Source organism: Elephas maximus, chromosome X (genome assembly GCF_024166365.1).
Source record: "Elephas maximus indicus isolate mEleMax1 chromosome X, mEleMax1 primary haplotype, whole genome shotgun sequence".
NCBI classification, from domain to species: Eukaryota; Metazoa; Chordata; class Mammalia; order Proboscidea; family Elephantidae; genus Elephas; species Elephas maximus.
Window position 1 is genome coordinate 164,263,839 of NC_064846.1, and position 17,308 is coordinate 164,281,146.

At 41.6% G+C, this 17,308-nt stretch overlaps 1 protein-coding gene across 2 annotated transcripts; it reads left to right on the forward strand.

Annotated features, from left to right (window-relative positions):
• The first annotated feature begins 418 nt into the window (after positions 1-418).
• PIGA (phosphatidylinositol glycan anchor biosynthesis class A) lies at positions 419-14,657 on the forward strand. 2 transcript variants are annotated; one of them, XM_049872715.1, is made up of 6 exons: positions 419-613; positions 4,035-4,814; positions 7,632-7,764; positions 8,509-8,641; positions 8,794-9,000; positions 12,427-14,657. In XM_049872715.1, the coding sequence occupies exons 2-6, from the start codon at positions 4,097-4,099 to the stop codon at positions 12,691-12,693; spliced, it is 1,458 nt and encodes a 485-aa protein (XP_049728672.1). In that variant the 5' UTR covers positions 419-613; positions 4,035-4,096; the 3' UTR covers positions 12,694-14,657. The 2 variants fall into 2 exon arrangements, with proteins under 2 accessions (XP_049728672.1, XP_049728673.1); XM_049872716.1 differs by lacking the exon at positions 419-613 and having other exon boundaries at positions 4,039-4,167.
• Positions 14,658-17,308: the final 2,651 nt, after the last annotated feature.

Below are 17,308 nucleotides of genomic sequence, written 5' to 3' on the forward strand. Positions count from 1 at the left end.
CACACAAAATTCTCTGCAGCGGAAAGCAAGCAGAGAGCGTTCAGGGTTCCTGAAAAGAGACGCCGTAACTAGGCAACCGTACAGCGAACCCACCCGACCGCTTGCAGCCTTCTGGCGTAGAGTGCGATGCATCTTGGGAGTGGTAGTTCTCTAAGTTCGAATTTGCCTCCAAAAGCCAACCGACTATAATTTCCGGTAGCGAAAGCGGGCCGCCGCGAAGCACGCTAGGAGTTCTAATTTAACTCTGCGAAAGAAAGGGCCATGTCGGGCTGTCTCTGTAAGAGAGCAGAGCCGTTCTCGAGAGGTTCCAGACGTCAGGAACTCACATAAAAGGTTAAAGTGAAGATTACTCCTTCCAATACAAAGAAAATAGGTCTTCCGGAACATCGTGGAAACATCCGCAAGCGCGCACGGCCCTTGTAACGTTCCGCACTGACGCGTGGGGAAAGCTGACCTCCTCCTCTCACGTAATCCCGGCACCACTCTGTGATTGGCTGCTGTGGGGGCGCGGCGCTCGGGGGCGAAGGCCCTCGATTGGTCCTTCCGGGCAGCGGGCCGGTGCCCGGGCTGTAGCCGCGGGAGGTCCGGATACCGGCGGCCATGGGGCTCCCGGGTAAGTGCGGGTCTGGCCGCCCTGCTCCGGCGCTCTCGGCCGCTTCATTGGCGTTGGCCAGAGGGCGTGTGGAGGCGGCGACGCTGGAGGCGGCCCGGAGGTTTACGGCTGGCGGGTGGGGCGGGGGGCCTCAGCCAGCTCTCGGCCGTCCTGTCTCCTCCCTTGGGCCTGGCCTGCCCCAGCCGGGTCGCCGCGGCCGGGGACTGAGCGGGAGCGTCCCCTTCTTGGCCCTGGCGCTGCCCAGCCACCCTCAGCGAGTGATGCCCAGGCAGCGCCCAAGGGTGCAGTGGAAACACCGTCTTGACCCCCAAGCCCCCTGGGCCTTCCCAAGGCTCCCTGCGAGCTTCTGGTGCTGTTGACTGCGCACAGGAGTTGGGAATTCTACGGCCATCTCGCATTTGTCACCTAAGTGGCTGGGTGGGGACCTTTGTCAAATCGCACAACTTGTCTGGCTTCATAGTTGTAAAGTGAGCAAGCTTAGCAGTATATTTCCAAGCTTCTCTACAGCTTTAAAATCCAATATTCTGTGATTGTGCCTTGTATTAACCCTTTATGCCACAGCGTTGCTAGGGGTGATGACCCCGAGGAAGTGGCAGACTCCTTACAGAACGTTGCCAAGATTATTTTAAATGATTTCACTTAGCTCTTTACTCACTGTTTTCATTATCATTCATCTTTTTTTTAACTGAATAGAACTGGAAGTTCAGGTTTAGGCTGTAAACCACAGTAAGAAAATGTTAGTTGATCCACTTAACAGTACAAGCTTGAAGATTTTGAATATGGTAATATTCAGTGTGTTGATTTTGACTTTTGATTAGTAAATCCAGTTGAACAAATATAGATTGAGTATTTCTGAGAATGTATTTAAAACAGATATATTTGTCAGGGAGACTAGTTAAAGACTGTACACGCAGTTAATTTGCATTTCCTGCGTTTGCAGGTGTATTATGAAACTCCAAGCTTTAGGATGGCTGTCCCGTTTCGTAGAGTTTTTGGAGTTGTGGAACTCTCATTTGCAAAGTTGCGGAAGATTTTCGCTAGATCACCAAGACTCTTTTTAGCTTAAAAGTCTAAGAATCTGTAATAATACTGTGTTGAGTGGACATTTCATGTTGACAGGGATCTAGGCATCCCTGAGATAAACATTTCCTGCTTCAGATGTAGGACATGGCCCCAGAGCCAGCCCATTTCTAGTTTAACATTTATCTTCAGACTCCAAACTGAAGGGAAGGTCACTCATGGAGGAAAGGCTAAAACTGAAACTGAAAGAAGGGTTAAGAAAAAAAATGTAGGGAGCAGGTTGATGATTGTCATTCTTGAGTAAGAAAGGAGAAAATGTGGATGTTCATCGTACCTGCTACAGGTTAAAACGGTGTTCTGAAAAAAGTTCTAGCTCCAGATGTATTTTAATGTAGACCACAGAGTTTATACTAGCAGAACTTTACGAGATTAATTGAATCTTCGGGATTTATGATTTTTTTTCTCTACCCTCTTAGTGATTAGCAGTCGATGGCACTAGTTTTTTTTTTTTTTACCCTCTTAGTGATTAGCAGTAGACTCAGTTGTACAAATATTTATTGTATATGTTATTTGCAAGCAACAACACGGAGGGAAGTCTGAAGCAAGGAAACTTAATATTCCTGTGTGCTTGTGGCTATGTACTTCATGAAGGAGAGCGCTGGGTAAATTAGGCAATAGGGCCATCTGTAAGAAGTTGTTATTGTTTGCCGTTGAGTAGATTCTGACTGGTGGCGACCCTATGCGACAGCAGAACTGCCCCATGAGGGTTTTCTAGGCTTTAATTTTTATGGAAGCAGATCACCAGGCCTTCCTCCCACGGAGCGCCTGGGTGGGTTTGAATTGCCAACTTTTGATTAGCAGCTGGGTGCTAAACTGTTGTGCCACCATTGTAAGATATTTCAGCTGGCTATGTCATTGGGCTCCTTTTGATAAGTAGAGACGTACAAGGAGAGTTACCTTAGGACAGAAAGCCTGAAGCTTGTTTGGGAGTAGGTCTTAGTGGGTTCCTTCTATCACAGCTAGCTCCCACTGTCTACTCAGTCCCCTACCCTCTGAAGGCAGGGTAGACAGCTTGGATAAGTCTTCTGTGGAAGACTTCCTAGAGAAGGAAGAATAAAAGAGTTGTTCCAGAAGCCTCATAGCACAGTGGCTAAGCTCTAAAGCTGAGGTCAGCAGACATCATCTGTAAAGGACCACATAGCAAGTATCTTTAGCTCTGTGGGTCATCCGTATCTGCCACAACTACTCTGCCGCCATAGCACAAAAGTAGCCGTAGATAAATTATGTAAATGAGTGGGCAAGCCTGTGTTCCAATTAAAAAAAAATCCAACTTTATTTACAAAAACGGGCAGTGGTCCAGTATAACTAGGTTTGAATCCTGGCCTGTTCTCCATTGTATAACTGTATAGCAAACCATCCCAAAAGTTAAGGGTGTTAAGACAACAGCCATTTTGTTATTTTTCACAGTTCTGCGATTTGCTGGGCTCAGTGGGGTGGTTCTGCTGCTGGTCTTGCCAGTGGTCGCTAACGGGGCTGCGTTGAGCTGGCAAGTTAGCTAGAGACTAGGCCTGGCTAAGAACATTGGAACGGCATGCTCCATGTAGACTCAGCTCTCCACATGGTCTCTCCTCATGGTCCCTCTAGTATGGTAGCTGGGCTTCTTACACGGTGGCTTAGGGTTCCCAAAAGTGTACAAGTAGAAGTTGCCAGGCCTTTTTCAGGCTGAGGCCCCAAATTAGCACAGTACCACTTCCATCATATTTTGTGGGGTAAAACCAAAACCAGACCAAACCCATTGCCATCGAGTCGATTCTGCCTCATATCGATCCTATTGCGACCCTATGAGTTTGTGGGGTAAACCAAGCCCAAATGCAAGGGATGGGGGCTACACAAGGGCATAAATACCAGGAGGCGTGGCCATCAGTGAAACACTACTGCTCTGTGCTACCTCAGGCTGGCTGAGTGATCTTGGGACAAATTCCTTAACTTCTCTAAGCTTTAGATTTTCCATCTATTAGATGGGGATAACACCTCATATGGTTTTGCTGATGCTGACATAAGATGTAGAAACCTCTTAGCACATAGTACCTGATGTGTAGTGGCCATTCAGTAAGTAGAAGCTGGCCAAGAGAGAAATGTGTGTGTGTGTGTGTATTTAAATTATTTGAATGAGCTGGTTTGTTAGCATGGCAAATCATATACTATGATGCAACAAGCTTAATTTTACTATGTATTTTTAGAGTAAAAGTAAGACCTAGTCACGTAAATTCATTATATGCTTTGATTGATTCCTAGGGGAAAGCTAAAAATTTTCACGACTACGAAAGCAGCATTTATATCTAGATGTGGAAGTTGGACTGTCTCTTGTCCCTGAGCTGAGATCTGTTCTGCTCTTTTGCAGGTGATAAACGCCACACATCTTGACTGGGTTGCTCTGAAGACTGATGTCTAAACCTTCTCAGTATGGCCTTTAGAGGAGGAGATTGGCATGGCCTGCCTCCCTCAGCTGCACTCCCCTGCACTAATACTGGAAGGTATTCCACATGTAGAACTCAGACCCATAACATATGCATGGTGTCGGACTTTTTCTACCCCAATATGGGGGGCGTGGAAAGCCACATTTACCAGCTCTCTCAGTGCCTGATCGAAAGAGGGCACAAGGTTATAATTGTCACCCACGCCTATGGAAATCGAAAAGGCATCCGTTATCTCACTAATGGCCTCAAAGTCTATTACTTGCCTCTGAAAGTCATGTACAACCAATCTACAGCTACCACCCTCTTTCACAGTCTGCCATTGCTCAGGTACATATTTGTTCGGGAAAGAGTCACGATAATCCATTCACATAGCTCATTTTCTGCCATGGCCCACGACGCCCTCTTCCACGCCAAGACCATGGGGCTGCAGACAGTCTTCACGGACCATTCGCTTTTTGGCTTCGCTGATGTCAGCTCGGTGCTTACAAACAAGCTTCTGACTGTGTCTCTTTGCGACACAAACCACATAATCTGTGTGTCCTACACCAGTAAGGAAAACACTGTTCTAAGAGCCGCACTGAACCCTGAAATAGTGTCCGTCATTCCGAATGCCGTAGATCCTACTGACTTCACTCCAGACCCATTTAGACGGCACGACAGTGTAGTGACTATTGTCGTTGTCAGCAGACTTGTTTACAGAAAAGGTAATGAATGAAATGATAGCTACGACTGCACTGCACAAACCTTTTTTTTTTTCCCTGTAGAAGGCTCTTGAATACTTGCATATAATGATTGTTTGGTTTGTCTTTTTGTTTCATGGTTTTATAAATACTTCTGTATCAAGTAGAAGGAGTGCTGGTAGCACAGGGGTTAAGAGCTCAGCTGCTAACCAAAAGGTCGGCAGTTTGAATCCACTAGCAGGTGCTCCTTGGAAACCCTGTGGGTCAGTTCTACTCCGTCCTACAGGGTTGCTATGAGTCAGAATCAACTTGATGGCAACAGGTTTTTGGTGTGTATTAAATATAGCAAAAAAGATCTAATACTGTTTTATAAATCCAGAAAGAAGTGTTTGGAACAATAGTGAATGTTGCCCTTCTCCAACCTTTAATGTTTTAATAGTTACTAAAAAAAATAAAAATAATAATCTGACTGTATATTATTAAAAAAAAATTTTTTTTAATTTACCTTTATTAATGTTTATTATTATTAAAAGGTCAAATCCGTTTAAAAATTAAAACAGCTCTGCATGGGCAGTGAGAAATACAGGGCAGAGCCCACCACATAGCCTTTGCTTTGTGATTGCAAAAGTAATATCTTTTCATTGCAGATATTTTGAAAAGTCAGAAAAGCACAAAGATGGAAATCCAAATTAGCCGTAAACGTAATATTCAGAGATGACCCTAATGACTGTTTGACTTATAGCTTTCCTGTCTCTTCCTTGCGTATGTACGTGTACTTACCATCAGTGGGCTCGCTCTGCACATTACTGTTGTGTGGCTTGCTTGCTTCATTGACTCCTATGTAATAACATGTTAATAACACATCATGGCAGGTAAGTGATGAAGAGGCTTAGCTAGACTGGGTCCAGATCCTGACTGTCCTGTTGTGTGACCAAGGACAAGTTACTGAATATCCCCTAAGTCTCAGTGTTGTCATTCGTGTAATTTGGGCAACAGTGGGGGTCTTATGAGGGTTCTGTGATTTCTGTACTTAGCCCAGTACACAGTCAGTAAGTACTCACTGTTACCAAGGAAGAGTTTTGTTGGTGCTTCTCCAGCACCTGAGGGACACCGCGATAGGATTTGTGGAGCCTCCTTTACTAGAAGTCTGAGATAGTCCTGAATCTGGTCATTAAAAACATAGTCTTCTGGATTTGAGGTCTGAAAAGCAGTCCAGTAATCAGAAATGTCACTTAAAGTAGGGAATCACTTTTTAAAAGTTATATATATATATGTGTATATATATATATATATATATCACGTAGATATTTAATTCAAGTTGTTATTAACGTGCATTGAACTGGCAGCGGTTGACCTGAGGCTGCAGGCTGGGTGTACTGGTCCACCCGTCGGAGCTCTGCGTCACCTTTCTTGCGCATTCGCCTTCATAAAGCATATTTTACAGTTGCCAATTGGGGTTTCTTTTAAGTGAGGTGAGAACCTAAAGGCATACGAAGCAGTGTGCTTCTGGTTTGTTATAGGAGGCTCCATGTTAAAGGTATTAAGCCACCTTCTGGTTTACCTAAAATGCAATCGATGGATTTGGTAACAGACTAAAAAGAAGATGACCAAGATTTTAACGAGAGGGCTTCAGAATTCCGAAAAGCCGCACACGACTTTTTTTGTGATAAATGTAATCATATTTTGAACGAGTAGTTTACTTAATCCTACTTTGAATTATTTAAATAAAAATGACCCTGTGTGTGTGTGTGTGCGTGTGTACACACAATTCCCTTCACCATCTGTTTTATAATTAGCCTGCCTATATTTGACGGCACTGGGTGGGGTTTTTATATTTGGGAAGATTGATACAAGAAGTGCAGTTCTTAGGAGTGTGTATGTATGCATTTGTTTAAATTACTGAGTTTAGTTTAGATCTAAATGAATTATTTTACATTTACTTTTGAACGCATACAATTTGTAATTTATACTGGATTAAATTCCCAAATAGTGTTGATGTTACTGTCAGTTTGGATAGCCGCTATCTTTTTCAGACTAGTAGGCCATGGTTTATTTTATTGCTTTATCCATATTATAGGAAAATTGTTTTATTTTCGAAAGGAAGCAGAGACATCCTTTTCTTCTATGAACTGTAATGATCTGACAGTTGAGGCCCTGCCACCTTCGTTTACTCTTTCACTCCGGAAGTGGGCTACCGCTGGTTGGGATGGACCATTCTTCAGCTTCACTAGTGTGGTTTTCACTGCAAAGCTCTCTGCTTTTTGAACAAACTAGAGACAACCATTGTACTTGGCTGCTTAGCCTTTGCCTCTGGCTGAAAGTGGAATCAGACTGGTAGAATTTTATTGCTGAAAGAGGCCTTGGACTTTAGGTACATAGATCTCATTTTACAGATCAGGAAACCTTCCCATGATCAAAGAGCTCATTGGTAAAAGAGCTGGGACAGGTGGTAGATCGCCGGTCAGCTGTCCCTAGCAAAGCTTAACTCTAGCGTTAGCTGCTTCATCTGGCTGTTTGGGAAGCAAGCTGTATGTAATCACAAGTGAATAACTTAAAGTTAACACTATGTCGAAACGAGACAGAGTAACACAGATTTGGGTTGTGGAAGGGAACACTGGTTGTCCGGGTATTTATTTTAAAAAAACTGCAGTCCTGGAGGGACCCCTAGCAGTTTGTAACCAATTTCACGCTCTTGGGAAAGGTTTCAGAGACTTAGTTTCTCTACTTTAAGGGGAGCATAGCTCCTGCCCTTCAAACTGAGTGGATTCTTGGTGGTTGTACCGAGAAAAAATTTTTTAAAGCACTTAAATGTATTTCCAATATTCAACTTTCTATTTTCAGGGACTGATTTGCTTAGTGGCATAATCCCCGAGCTCTGTCAGAAATACCCAGATTTAAATTTCATCATTGGAGGAGAGGGACCAAAGAGAATCATTTTGGAAGAAGTACGGGAAAGATACCAGCTACATGACAGGTACCGCTGGGTTCCCTAGTGTCTTGGGGGGAAATACTGACGTCTGTATTTGGTTTTGGCTCCAGGCCTGTATTGGGTGTGCTGCTTCTCTTCTCCTACATGTAATTGATACAAAACTGTGATGCAAGCCCCCCTTTTTTGTATGGGAAATAGGAAAACATGATTAAAGAATTTACAATTTTGTTTTTCCCATTAGTCCATTATTATTTGATACTGGAGGCAGTGGTTGGAGGTGCTACAGAAAGCGCAGAGAACAGCAGCTTTGATTAGAAAAGTTCGCAGATTTCCAAGGCTTACTGTGTTGTGATTTAAATGCCACTGCACATGGACACTGCCTGTGAGAGATACCAACGTTTCTCTTCCTCCTTAACTTGGATAACATGCCAGGGGTGAACATGGGAAGCATCAATTCAGAGGGGCACTAACCATCCAAGTGTATTCATGTATTTTCATTAAAAGCAGGCTAGTTCTGGAGAAGTTGAAATTTGATACGCGTAGCCCTATCTGCTTGCTGTTCCACAAAAGTTAGGAATAGGTGACCTAGAAGCGTTTGAACCAAGCAGCTTTACAAGGCTGTTCTTTTTAGGTCAGAGTTTGAGGAAACAAATTTTTTGAGACTGAAAACATTAGAACCGATAAGAACTTCAGCATAATATGAATCCCCGACTTGGCTTATAAATTATACTTCTTTTATAGCGTGATTTTTCACTCTTCTCTCTCTTCCCCTCTCATTTCAAAAATCAGGGTACGTCTCTTGGGAGCCTTAGAACACAAGGATGTTAGAAATGTCTTAGTTCAAGGACATATTTTTCTTAATACCTCCCTCACTGAAGCATTCTGCATGGCAATTGTGGAAGCAGCCAGTTGCGGTTTACAGGTAAAAACGGTTTGAGGGTTTCGGAGGTTGGTTTTTTTGTACTTGTATTTTCAAAAAATAATCATATGCATTTGGCAGTAGTTTTTCGAGTTGGTTTTATTTTCCTGGGATGTGAATTAGAGTGGGTAATATGTTCTTTTTTCATTTTTAAGGTTGTAAGTACCAGGGTTGGTGGAATTCCTGAGGTACTTCCCGAAAATCTTATTATTTTATGTGAGCCTTCAGTAAAATCTTTGTGTGAAGGATTGGAAAAAGCTATTTCCCAACTGAAGTCAGGAAGCTTGCCGGCTCCAGAAAATATCCATAATGTGGTAAAGACTTTTTACACCTGGAGGAATGTTGCGGAAAGAACTGAAAAAGTATGTCATACCCTAAGATTGTGTCTGAACTTTTCCTTGCTGTCGCATGTACACATTTGCTTTTTCTTACATATAGGCTTCCGTTTCAGTGCTATTGCTTAGGTTTATAAAATCTACTCCAAATGAAAATGAATTTTGGATTACTTTCGGTGCATGATGGGCTAAGTTTCTAGTCAAATCATTGCATTTGAAATCTCAAAATAGAAGTAATAGTCTATTGTCATTAGGTGTTACCAGTTTTGACTTACAGCGACCCCATATGACAGAGTAGAACTGCCCCAAAGAGTTTTCTAGGCTGTAATCTTTACAGGAGCAGATTGCCAGACCTTTCTCCCGTGGAGCCACTGGGTGGGTTTGAACTGCCAACCTTTTGGATAGCAGCCGAGTGCTTGACCATTGCGCCACCAGTCTAAACTCCTCATTAAACTGGGCATGGTGTGAGGAAGTTACATAATTTTCTCGAAGTCATAGAAATTAGTGGCAACGCTAGTATTAAAACTCATTCTTGACTGACTTTTAGACATTTTCTTGAGTTGGTTTATAATTCTAATGCATAAAGGTCTATCAGAAAATACATAGTTTTGATTAGCCCAATTGTGGCAACTTTATGCCTTGTAAATATTTGATTCAGGCCACTTCCTAAACTTCTTGTGTCAGTATTGCTGGCTACTGTAATTTGCTGCAGGAAAAGGATTTTTGCATCTTTGGGCTGATTGGGAACATAAAAAGGTAGAATTCAAAAAGAAAATGATGAATGTTGGAGAAATCATCAGGAATGAAAAGCAGCAACAGAGAATTTCCAGAAGGACGAGTACTGAAAATAGATTAATCCCCTTGTGAAGGAAAGTGCAGTTGTGGCAAATACTCCCTGTTTTGAGCTAGTGACTTCATTTATTCTACTCACTTTCGTCCCTTGTTTAAGTGACTCTTTACTTTTTCTGCCTCACCTGTCTGGTCACCAAGCGATGGGCTAAATGGAAGCAGTTCTGCCTCTTACTGTGTAGGACTTGTGAAGCCGAAAGGTAGCAGTTGGGAGCACAGAGAAAGTCGTTGTGGAGGCTAACGCTTTTTTCATGCTGTCAGTCTGTTACGTGGATCAACAAGTTTCAGCCTAAAGTGGATAGCAAGAAGGAGCGAAGTAAAGAGAACAGCTCTTTACTGTAAGGCTTTCTTGTTTGGTTTGAATTTGAAAATTCTAGTACATAAGATGAAGCCATATTTGAAGATAAGCCATATTTGAATGCAAGTGCAAAAACCCTTATCTCTAAACATTGCCATACGATACATTTTTCGCCAAAATATGTGATATTTAATTGAATAGTCAAACATTTTAGACTGAAGTGTTTCGAGACACTCTTACCTTCTAGAAGTTTTGTAGTATGACCATGCATATGAAATGGCTACCTTTTCATTGTTTTAATTTGGAAGTTGGAGTCTAGCCCTGATTACCTGTTGGGAGTGCATGTCAGAATCACCTAGGTTGACTTTTAAACTCTGCATGTCATCTTCATGCCCCCTGTTGCCCAGCCATTCCCTGGATTCTAATACGACCCTTTAGGAGCTGAGCTGGAGTCTTGGTCAGCAGGGATATTTGGTTAGACAGGTTTTTTTGGTGATATCCATCTTAATCTTCACCCTGATTAAGGACCACAGCTTATTTAATTGTGACCTGACCTTGATAGACATCATGTAAACCTCATAAGTCAAAACTATTGCAGATAATAAATTCAGGGGAAAGAACTGCTTAATGGTGACAACTGTCAGCATATTTTAAAGGAACTGATTGGGGCCCTGGTGGCACAGTGATTAAGAGCTCTGGCTGCTAACCAAAAGGTCAGCAGTTCGAATCCACTAGCCGCTCCTTGGAAACCCTAATGGGCAGTTCTGCTCTGTCCTGTAGGGTCGCCATGAGTCGGAATCGACTTAGCGGCAACATGTTAATTAGGTTTTTTTTTTAACCACAAATTTTTAGTTGTAACCCTTAAAGTAATAGTAAAACATCCATGGTTTTTTAATATTCTGTTGTGATTTATAGTATACATTTAGAATACAGTAAGTCCTTATCTATAATGATTTATCATCCCTAACATTCTCTTCATAGTAGGTATTGTTATTTTATCACTTAAAGTTACAGACGAATTGCCCTAGTAATAAAGGTGGGCAGCCAGGTCAGCTTGATCCTTTGCAACTACTCCCTCTTAGGTTAGCTGTCCCATTTAGAAAATTGATGAAGAAATTACGTTGCAGTTTATGCTGGAAAAACACTCTTTCCATTACAACTTGCCAGTCTCAGTATAATATTAATTAAAACGTTTACATTCAAAATGGCCTCAGTAGAAGAGCTAGGTGGGAATATCACGTACCTTTCCGAGGCCATTGGGCTTCAGAACTCGCACTGCAGGTTGTAACTTTGAGTTCATAAGGGGATGATTTACAGGTCTGATACCTGTGAATGAGTGTAAGTAATGCTCAAATTCAAGTAAAAACCATGAATGCTCACCCATTTGGTTTGTTCGTTTTCAATAATTACGTTTTCAAAGTCTTTGGGTTTTATTATTTTAGACTCTAGTGCCAGTGTTTGCCCCATACCATTTACTAAAATTTCCCCATCTCTTTTCCTCTCTGTTTTATATTTGAAATCATTTGAAATCCCTGAGCTGTTTCTGCAAGTCCTCGACATCAGTGCTCAGAGACATGGTCTCACATGGCCGTTGAAAGGAAGAGCCCCTCTTGCCCAGAAGCACACTAGACTGTACACTCTCTCTCTCGGGGGTCAGTGTCTACCAGATACTGGAGAAAGCTAGCTCAGCAGTCAAGGAGCTTTAAAAGGCCAACCCTGCTTCACGAAGTCCCCGCTGAGTTCATATTGCCACCAAGCAGTGAACTGAAAGGCTGCCCAGACTTTTCAAGACTCAAAATTCTGGTTGTTGTTGTTGTGTACTATGGAGTCAATTTTGACTCTTAGCAACCCTATAGGACAGAGTAGAACTGTCCCATAGGGTTTCCTAGGCTGTAATCTTTATGGGAGCAGATCGCCAGGTCTTTCTCCCACGGAGTGGCTGGTGGATTTGAACTGTTGACCTTTCAATTCGCAGTTGAGTGCCTTAGCTACTGCACCACCAGGGCTCTTGGAATTCTAGGAGCCAACTAAAATAGATGGTAATTCCCTAGAGGAGAGGAACTGTGGCTTATTTGTGTTTGTATCACATGGTGTTTGCCCAGAATAAGTGCTAAGTATTGAATTACAATAATTATTGTGATTAACTTCATTAATTTAATGACATCATTAATATAAAAACAACAGCAACAACAAAACATAGGCAACTTTGGAGCGCGTTCCTGTATAAAATGCTTCTGGCATGTCGTTGTTGGCCGTGGGCCGGTAGTGGGTCAGAGTACTCATTTCCTGTCCTCTCTTCCCTCCAGGTGTATGACCGGGTAGCCAGAGAAGCCGTGTTACCCATGGACAAACGACTGGATCGCCTCATGTCTCACTGTGGCCCAGTAACAGGCTGTATTTTTGCTTTGTTGGCCGTCTTCAACTTTCTCTTCCTCATTTTCCTGCGATGGATGACCCCAGATTCCATCATTGATGTTGCAATAGATGCCTCAGGGCCGAAGGGGGCCTGGATTCACGAGTTTTCTTACAGTAAAAAAAATGGCCAGAATGAAGAGATTTCTAAAACCAGGTAGAGGGAAGCCTGGATAGTACAATTTTAAACATCTGCAATAGTTCTACTGAGACTATTGAAAATAAGCTGAATTTTTGTTTTTCAAGTTAATTTAGTAAGTTATGCTACCTCCGTATCATTCAATGTTTTATTTTGGGGAAAGATAAAAACATATGAAATCCCTGAGTGTTCAAACTCCTTGCACTTATTTAACATTTGAGAGAGAAAATTTAAGCCACTCAGGTATGCAGTTTTTCAGACTACTAAAATCCCTCCAGCAGAGATGTTTTAACATTATATGTTGGGAGCTTTGGGTGCTGAATGGCCAAACGTTTTCTGGGTATTTTTTTTTTCTTTTGGCCAGTTTTTAATATTATACCATTAACCAGACATTCACCAGATGTTTACAAGTTTTCTTTAGGGAAATACAACAAACTATATGAATCATTCTAGCTCTTGTTCTTAAACATTTACTGGGTATACTCGGTAAGTGTCGCATATAATCAGCAGGCTTCTCCAGTCAGATGGTCTTTTAGTTATCAGCATCTTTTGAGCACCTTTTCTATTAGAACGTTAGAACGTTAAGCTGGATACTTCCTGCTAGTAAGGACCAGAGGCACATTCCCTCTTTGCATTGTACTCAAACGGGTTGGGTTGACTTGCCGTGGTGTAAAAGATCCCACGCACCCCAAAACGGTTGTCCTAGTCTGAGCACTCCTTTGATCCTCTTATGTACGTTTTCCTAGGTAGAGCCTTTGTCTTCCGTTTTCCTTATGGAAGGACTTTTTACGTTTGAAACTCTAAGGACCGATATCACTGTTTATGATTGTGCAGAAAGTCCACATCTTTCACAGTGTGTGATTTTGCCTTCTGTAATGGCCTTTGTGCGTAGCAGAACGTACAAGGTGTGCCGTCCCCAGGTCAGCGGCTACCCTGCACCTTCGCTAGAAGCCGCTACCCTTCACTTGTGGCCTCGCTGATAAGTATTGGCAGTAAAGTCTCTACCCCAGAATTTTGTTGTTGTTTATATCAGTCTGAGTCTCAAGATTTTAGAAATACGGTCTCTTTGTGGGTGGATGTTGTTAACTGTAAGTATGGTTGCCCTGAGCCATGGGTTTTATAACCCCAAATTAGCCACACACTGTATATTATTAATTCTTGGAACTCTTTAGATTTTTTGTGATTAAAAAACTGAGAGATTGGAAGGATGAGGCACTTGGTGGGTGGACTAGATGGTTTCTGCCAGTATTGTGATTCTTTACAGGATTTTTTAAATGATAGCATTCACAAAACTTCTTAAAAGTATCTTAACATGACTATGAACTGGTTGCCACTGATACAAAAGAAATATATTTTGTTTGGTTTATACTAAAACACAAATGCAAGAGTGTACTTTCTAAAACCTAGAAATTAGGGTTTCTTTTGTTGGAAGAAAAGTGGACTGATGCAAACCATTGATTCTTATTGGGATTTTCCCAGGAAGAAATGGAATTATATATATATGCAATGTAACGTGCCAATATTTGTGATAAATTGAGAAACTGTAACGTTTGGTTTTATTTATTCTGTTCAGCAGTTTTTAAAGGCATACTACTAAGCTTTCTTATTTTTTGTTATCAAAATTGTCATATGTACTTAACGTAAATTATTTAAGACAGAGGATTTAAAGTTGTCTTTGCATGTAAAATATGTCATTTGGAAATTAAAATTTTTTTCCTTGGATTTTCTTTTAACAAATGCAAAGTAAATTTGCTTGTCTTCTGTAAATCTTCATTTTCAGGCTTCCAGGATACCTTAGTTATAGTCAGCGTTGCACTGATCAGTATGTGAAAGCATATTGCGTTACCCTGCTACTTATATTTATTTGAACATGAACTTACAGTGACGAGGAATTTTTAAAAAAATATGCTGTATTTCTTTTAATATTATAAAAAGTCACACATGTAAAACTGATTTATTAAAACATGTTACATGTCCAAAAATAAAGCCCAAAATGACATTTTGACAATTTTCTAAGTTTGTCTTGTTTTATGAGTGGAATATTATTTGCTAGCAGAACAGCATCACTGCCCCCCCCCCCCCCGCTTTCTTTCTCAGTGGAATTTGATGTGTTGGTTGATCTATTAGTAAACAGGAGATATCCTTCAGATATGCCATTTTTTCTTTCTAGAATATATTCTCTCTTGTACTCATGGAATAGCAAGTTCAAATTGTGCCCTTGTTTCCTGATTTAAACAAGCCCTTGTCCTTCACTGCATGAGAATTACCTCATGAGGCAGACAATACATCTTTAAACTACCATGTACTTTATATCTTATGAGCTATTTGAGAGAGAAATAGCAAATTATTTCTTTTTGGTAACACTAGAACATTTATCTCGGTAGGCTCAAATATAGCAATGATTGTGAGGACAGCACAGGACTGGGCAGTGTTGTGTTCGCTGGGTCACTATGAGTCGAAACTGACTGGATGGCACCTAACAACAACAATAGATGTTGTTACGTTGCTTCATTCTTGCATATGAAATTAGGATAATTCAAGTTCTATACAGAATGTGTTGATTTGTAGTCGCTCTGGGAAGTTGGTTTTACTTTTTCATTTTTATTTGGCTATGGCTCAAGGGTTCTCAACTGGAGGGGGACATCTGACGATGTCTGGAGATAGTTCTGGCCACCACAACTGGGTGAGGGATTGGCATCCAGTAGGTAGAAACCTGGGATGTGACTAAACCTTCTATAATGCACAGCACAGCCCTCGCAGCTAAGAATTGTTTGGCCCAAAATGTCATTAGTGCTGTGGCTGAGGAACCATGGTGCTGTAGATGACTTCATCTCCTGTAAAAGATAACATGCATTAGCCATCCTTCGTCAGTAGCCTTTTGCGCTCATCTCAGATGTGGTGCTCCAGTGTGGTAAATGTGGTCTCTGAAGTAAGCGGTAGCCCCGCCTTAGCTGCAGTTTCACTTTCTGCGGTTTCAGTTACCTGTGGTCAGCCACGGTTCGAAATGTTTAAGGAGTATGCAGCGAGGTGAAATCGCACCCTGTCCCGCTCCATCATTCACATACTTTTATTACAGTATATTGTTACATTTTATTATTAGTGTTAATCTCTTGCTGTGCCTAACTTAAAAATAAACTTTATCATAGGTATGTATGTATAGGACAAATCATAATATACATAGAGTTTGGTACTATCCCTGCTTTTAGGCATCCACGGGAGGTCTTGGAACGTATCCCCTGTGGATGAGGGGGGAATACCGTAGAGACATCCTTAAAAAAGGCAAGCTAATAATGGTCAACTGTGGTGGTTAATTTTATGACAGCTGGCTAGGCTATGGTGCTCATTTGTTGGATCAGACACTGGTCTAAATGTTGCTATGAAATATGCATGATTAGCATTGAAATCTTTTGACCTTAGGTAAAGCAGATCACCCTCCACTATAGGTGAACCTTGTCCAATAATTTGAAGGCCTTAAGAGCAAAACTGGAGGTTTCCCGAGGGAGGAGTCTTCCTCCAGACTACAAATAGACATCCTGCCAGAATTCCCTTTTCTCTGTCCGTACCTAAAGCACCTATTTGGGGACCTACAACTGCCAGAATTTCCAGCCTGTCATCTGACCTACGGATTTTGGACTTGCCAGCTACCACAATTCCATGAGCCAATTCCTCAAAATAAATGTGGGGGTGTGAGTGTGCATGTGTGTGTATTACTGGTTCTGTTTCTCTGGAGAACCCTAAGACACCAACTTTTCTGGTATGTAAAACATAGAAAGGACAGCTCTATTTTGAATGAAAAGGCCAAAACAAGGTTGACTAATGTATAGTACAATATACATCACTAGTCTGACAAGAGCAAATGATTGCCTTCTTAGAGTACAGCTGAAGAAAGAAAAACATGAAAAGAGCTAAAGTACTTAGGCTCCTCTGGTTATTTTTGTATACTGGCGTTCTACCAGGTCATTTAAGCTCGGTAAAGGAAAGCTTGTATGTTAATACCCGTTCCTTGAGAGCGGAACAATACAAGAGCTTTATAGTACTGTGAAACAGTGAGCTGGATAAGCTGAATATTGCAGCTCAAGGTTGTTTTCTCATATGTAGCCTTTTGAACAATAGTCCTTCAAATTTGCCTGAGTGCTAGGAGTATCCTATTTTTGCATAACCCATTAAAAAAACCAATGTCATGAAGTCGATTCTGACTCATAGCGACCCTATAGAACAGAGTAAACTGCCCCATAGGGTTTCTGTGGAGCAGCTAGATGGTGGATTTGAACTGCCAACTTTTCAGTTAGTAGCTAATCTCTTAACCACTGTGCCACCAGGGCTCCATTTTTTTTTTTGCATGAAGCATTTATTATATAAGAAGATTTAACTTCATCTGCTCTTAGAATTTCATTTGGGCTTGTCTTTTTCAATAGGTTGTAGAAATTTAGAAAATTCTAATATAGCCAAGAATGAAAGAAAGACCTAGAATGGCAAGGAAAGTCAAAATCATTCCATTGCACTTGTACTGGCCAGCTGGTGCATGTTGAACGGTGAAAGGTAAAAGTGAACACTGTCCAGCTAGGGGAGGGGGGAGTCCTAGATGATTTGGGTCCTTCATCGAGGACCTGGGACATTTTTTTCATCCATTTCATTAT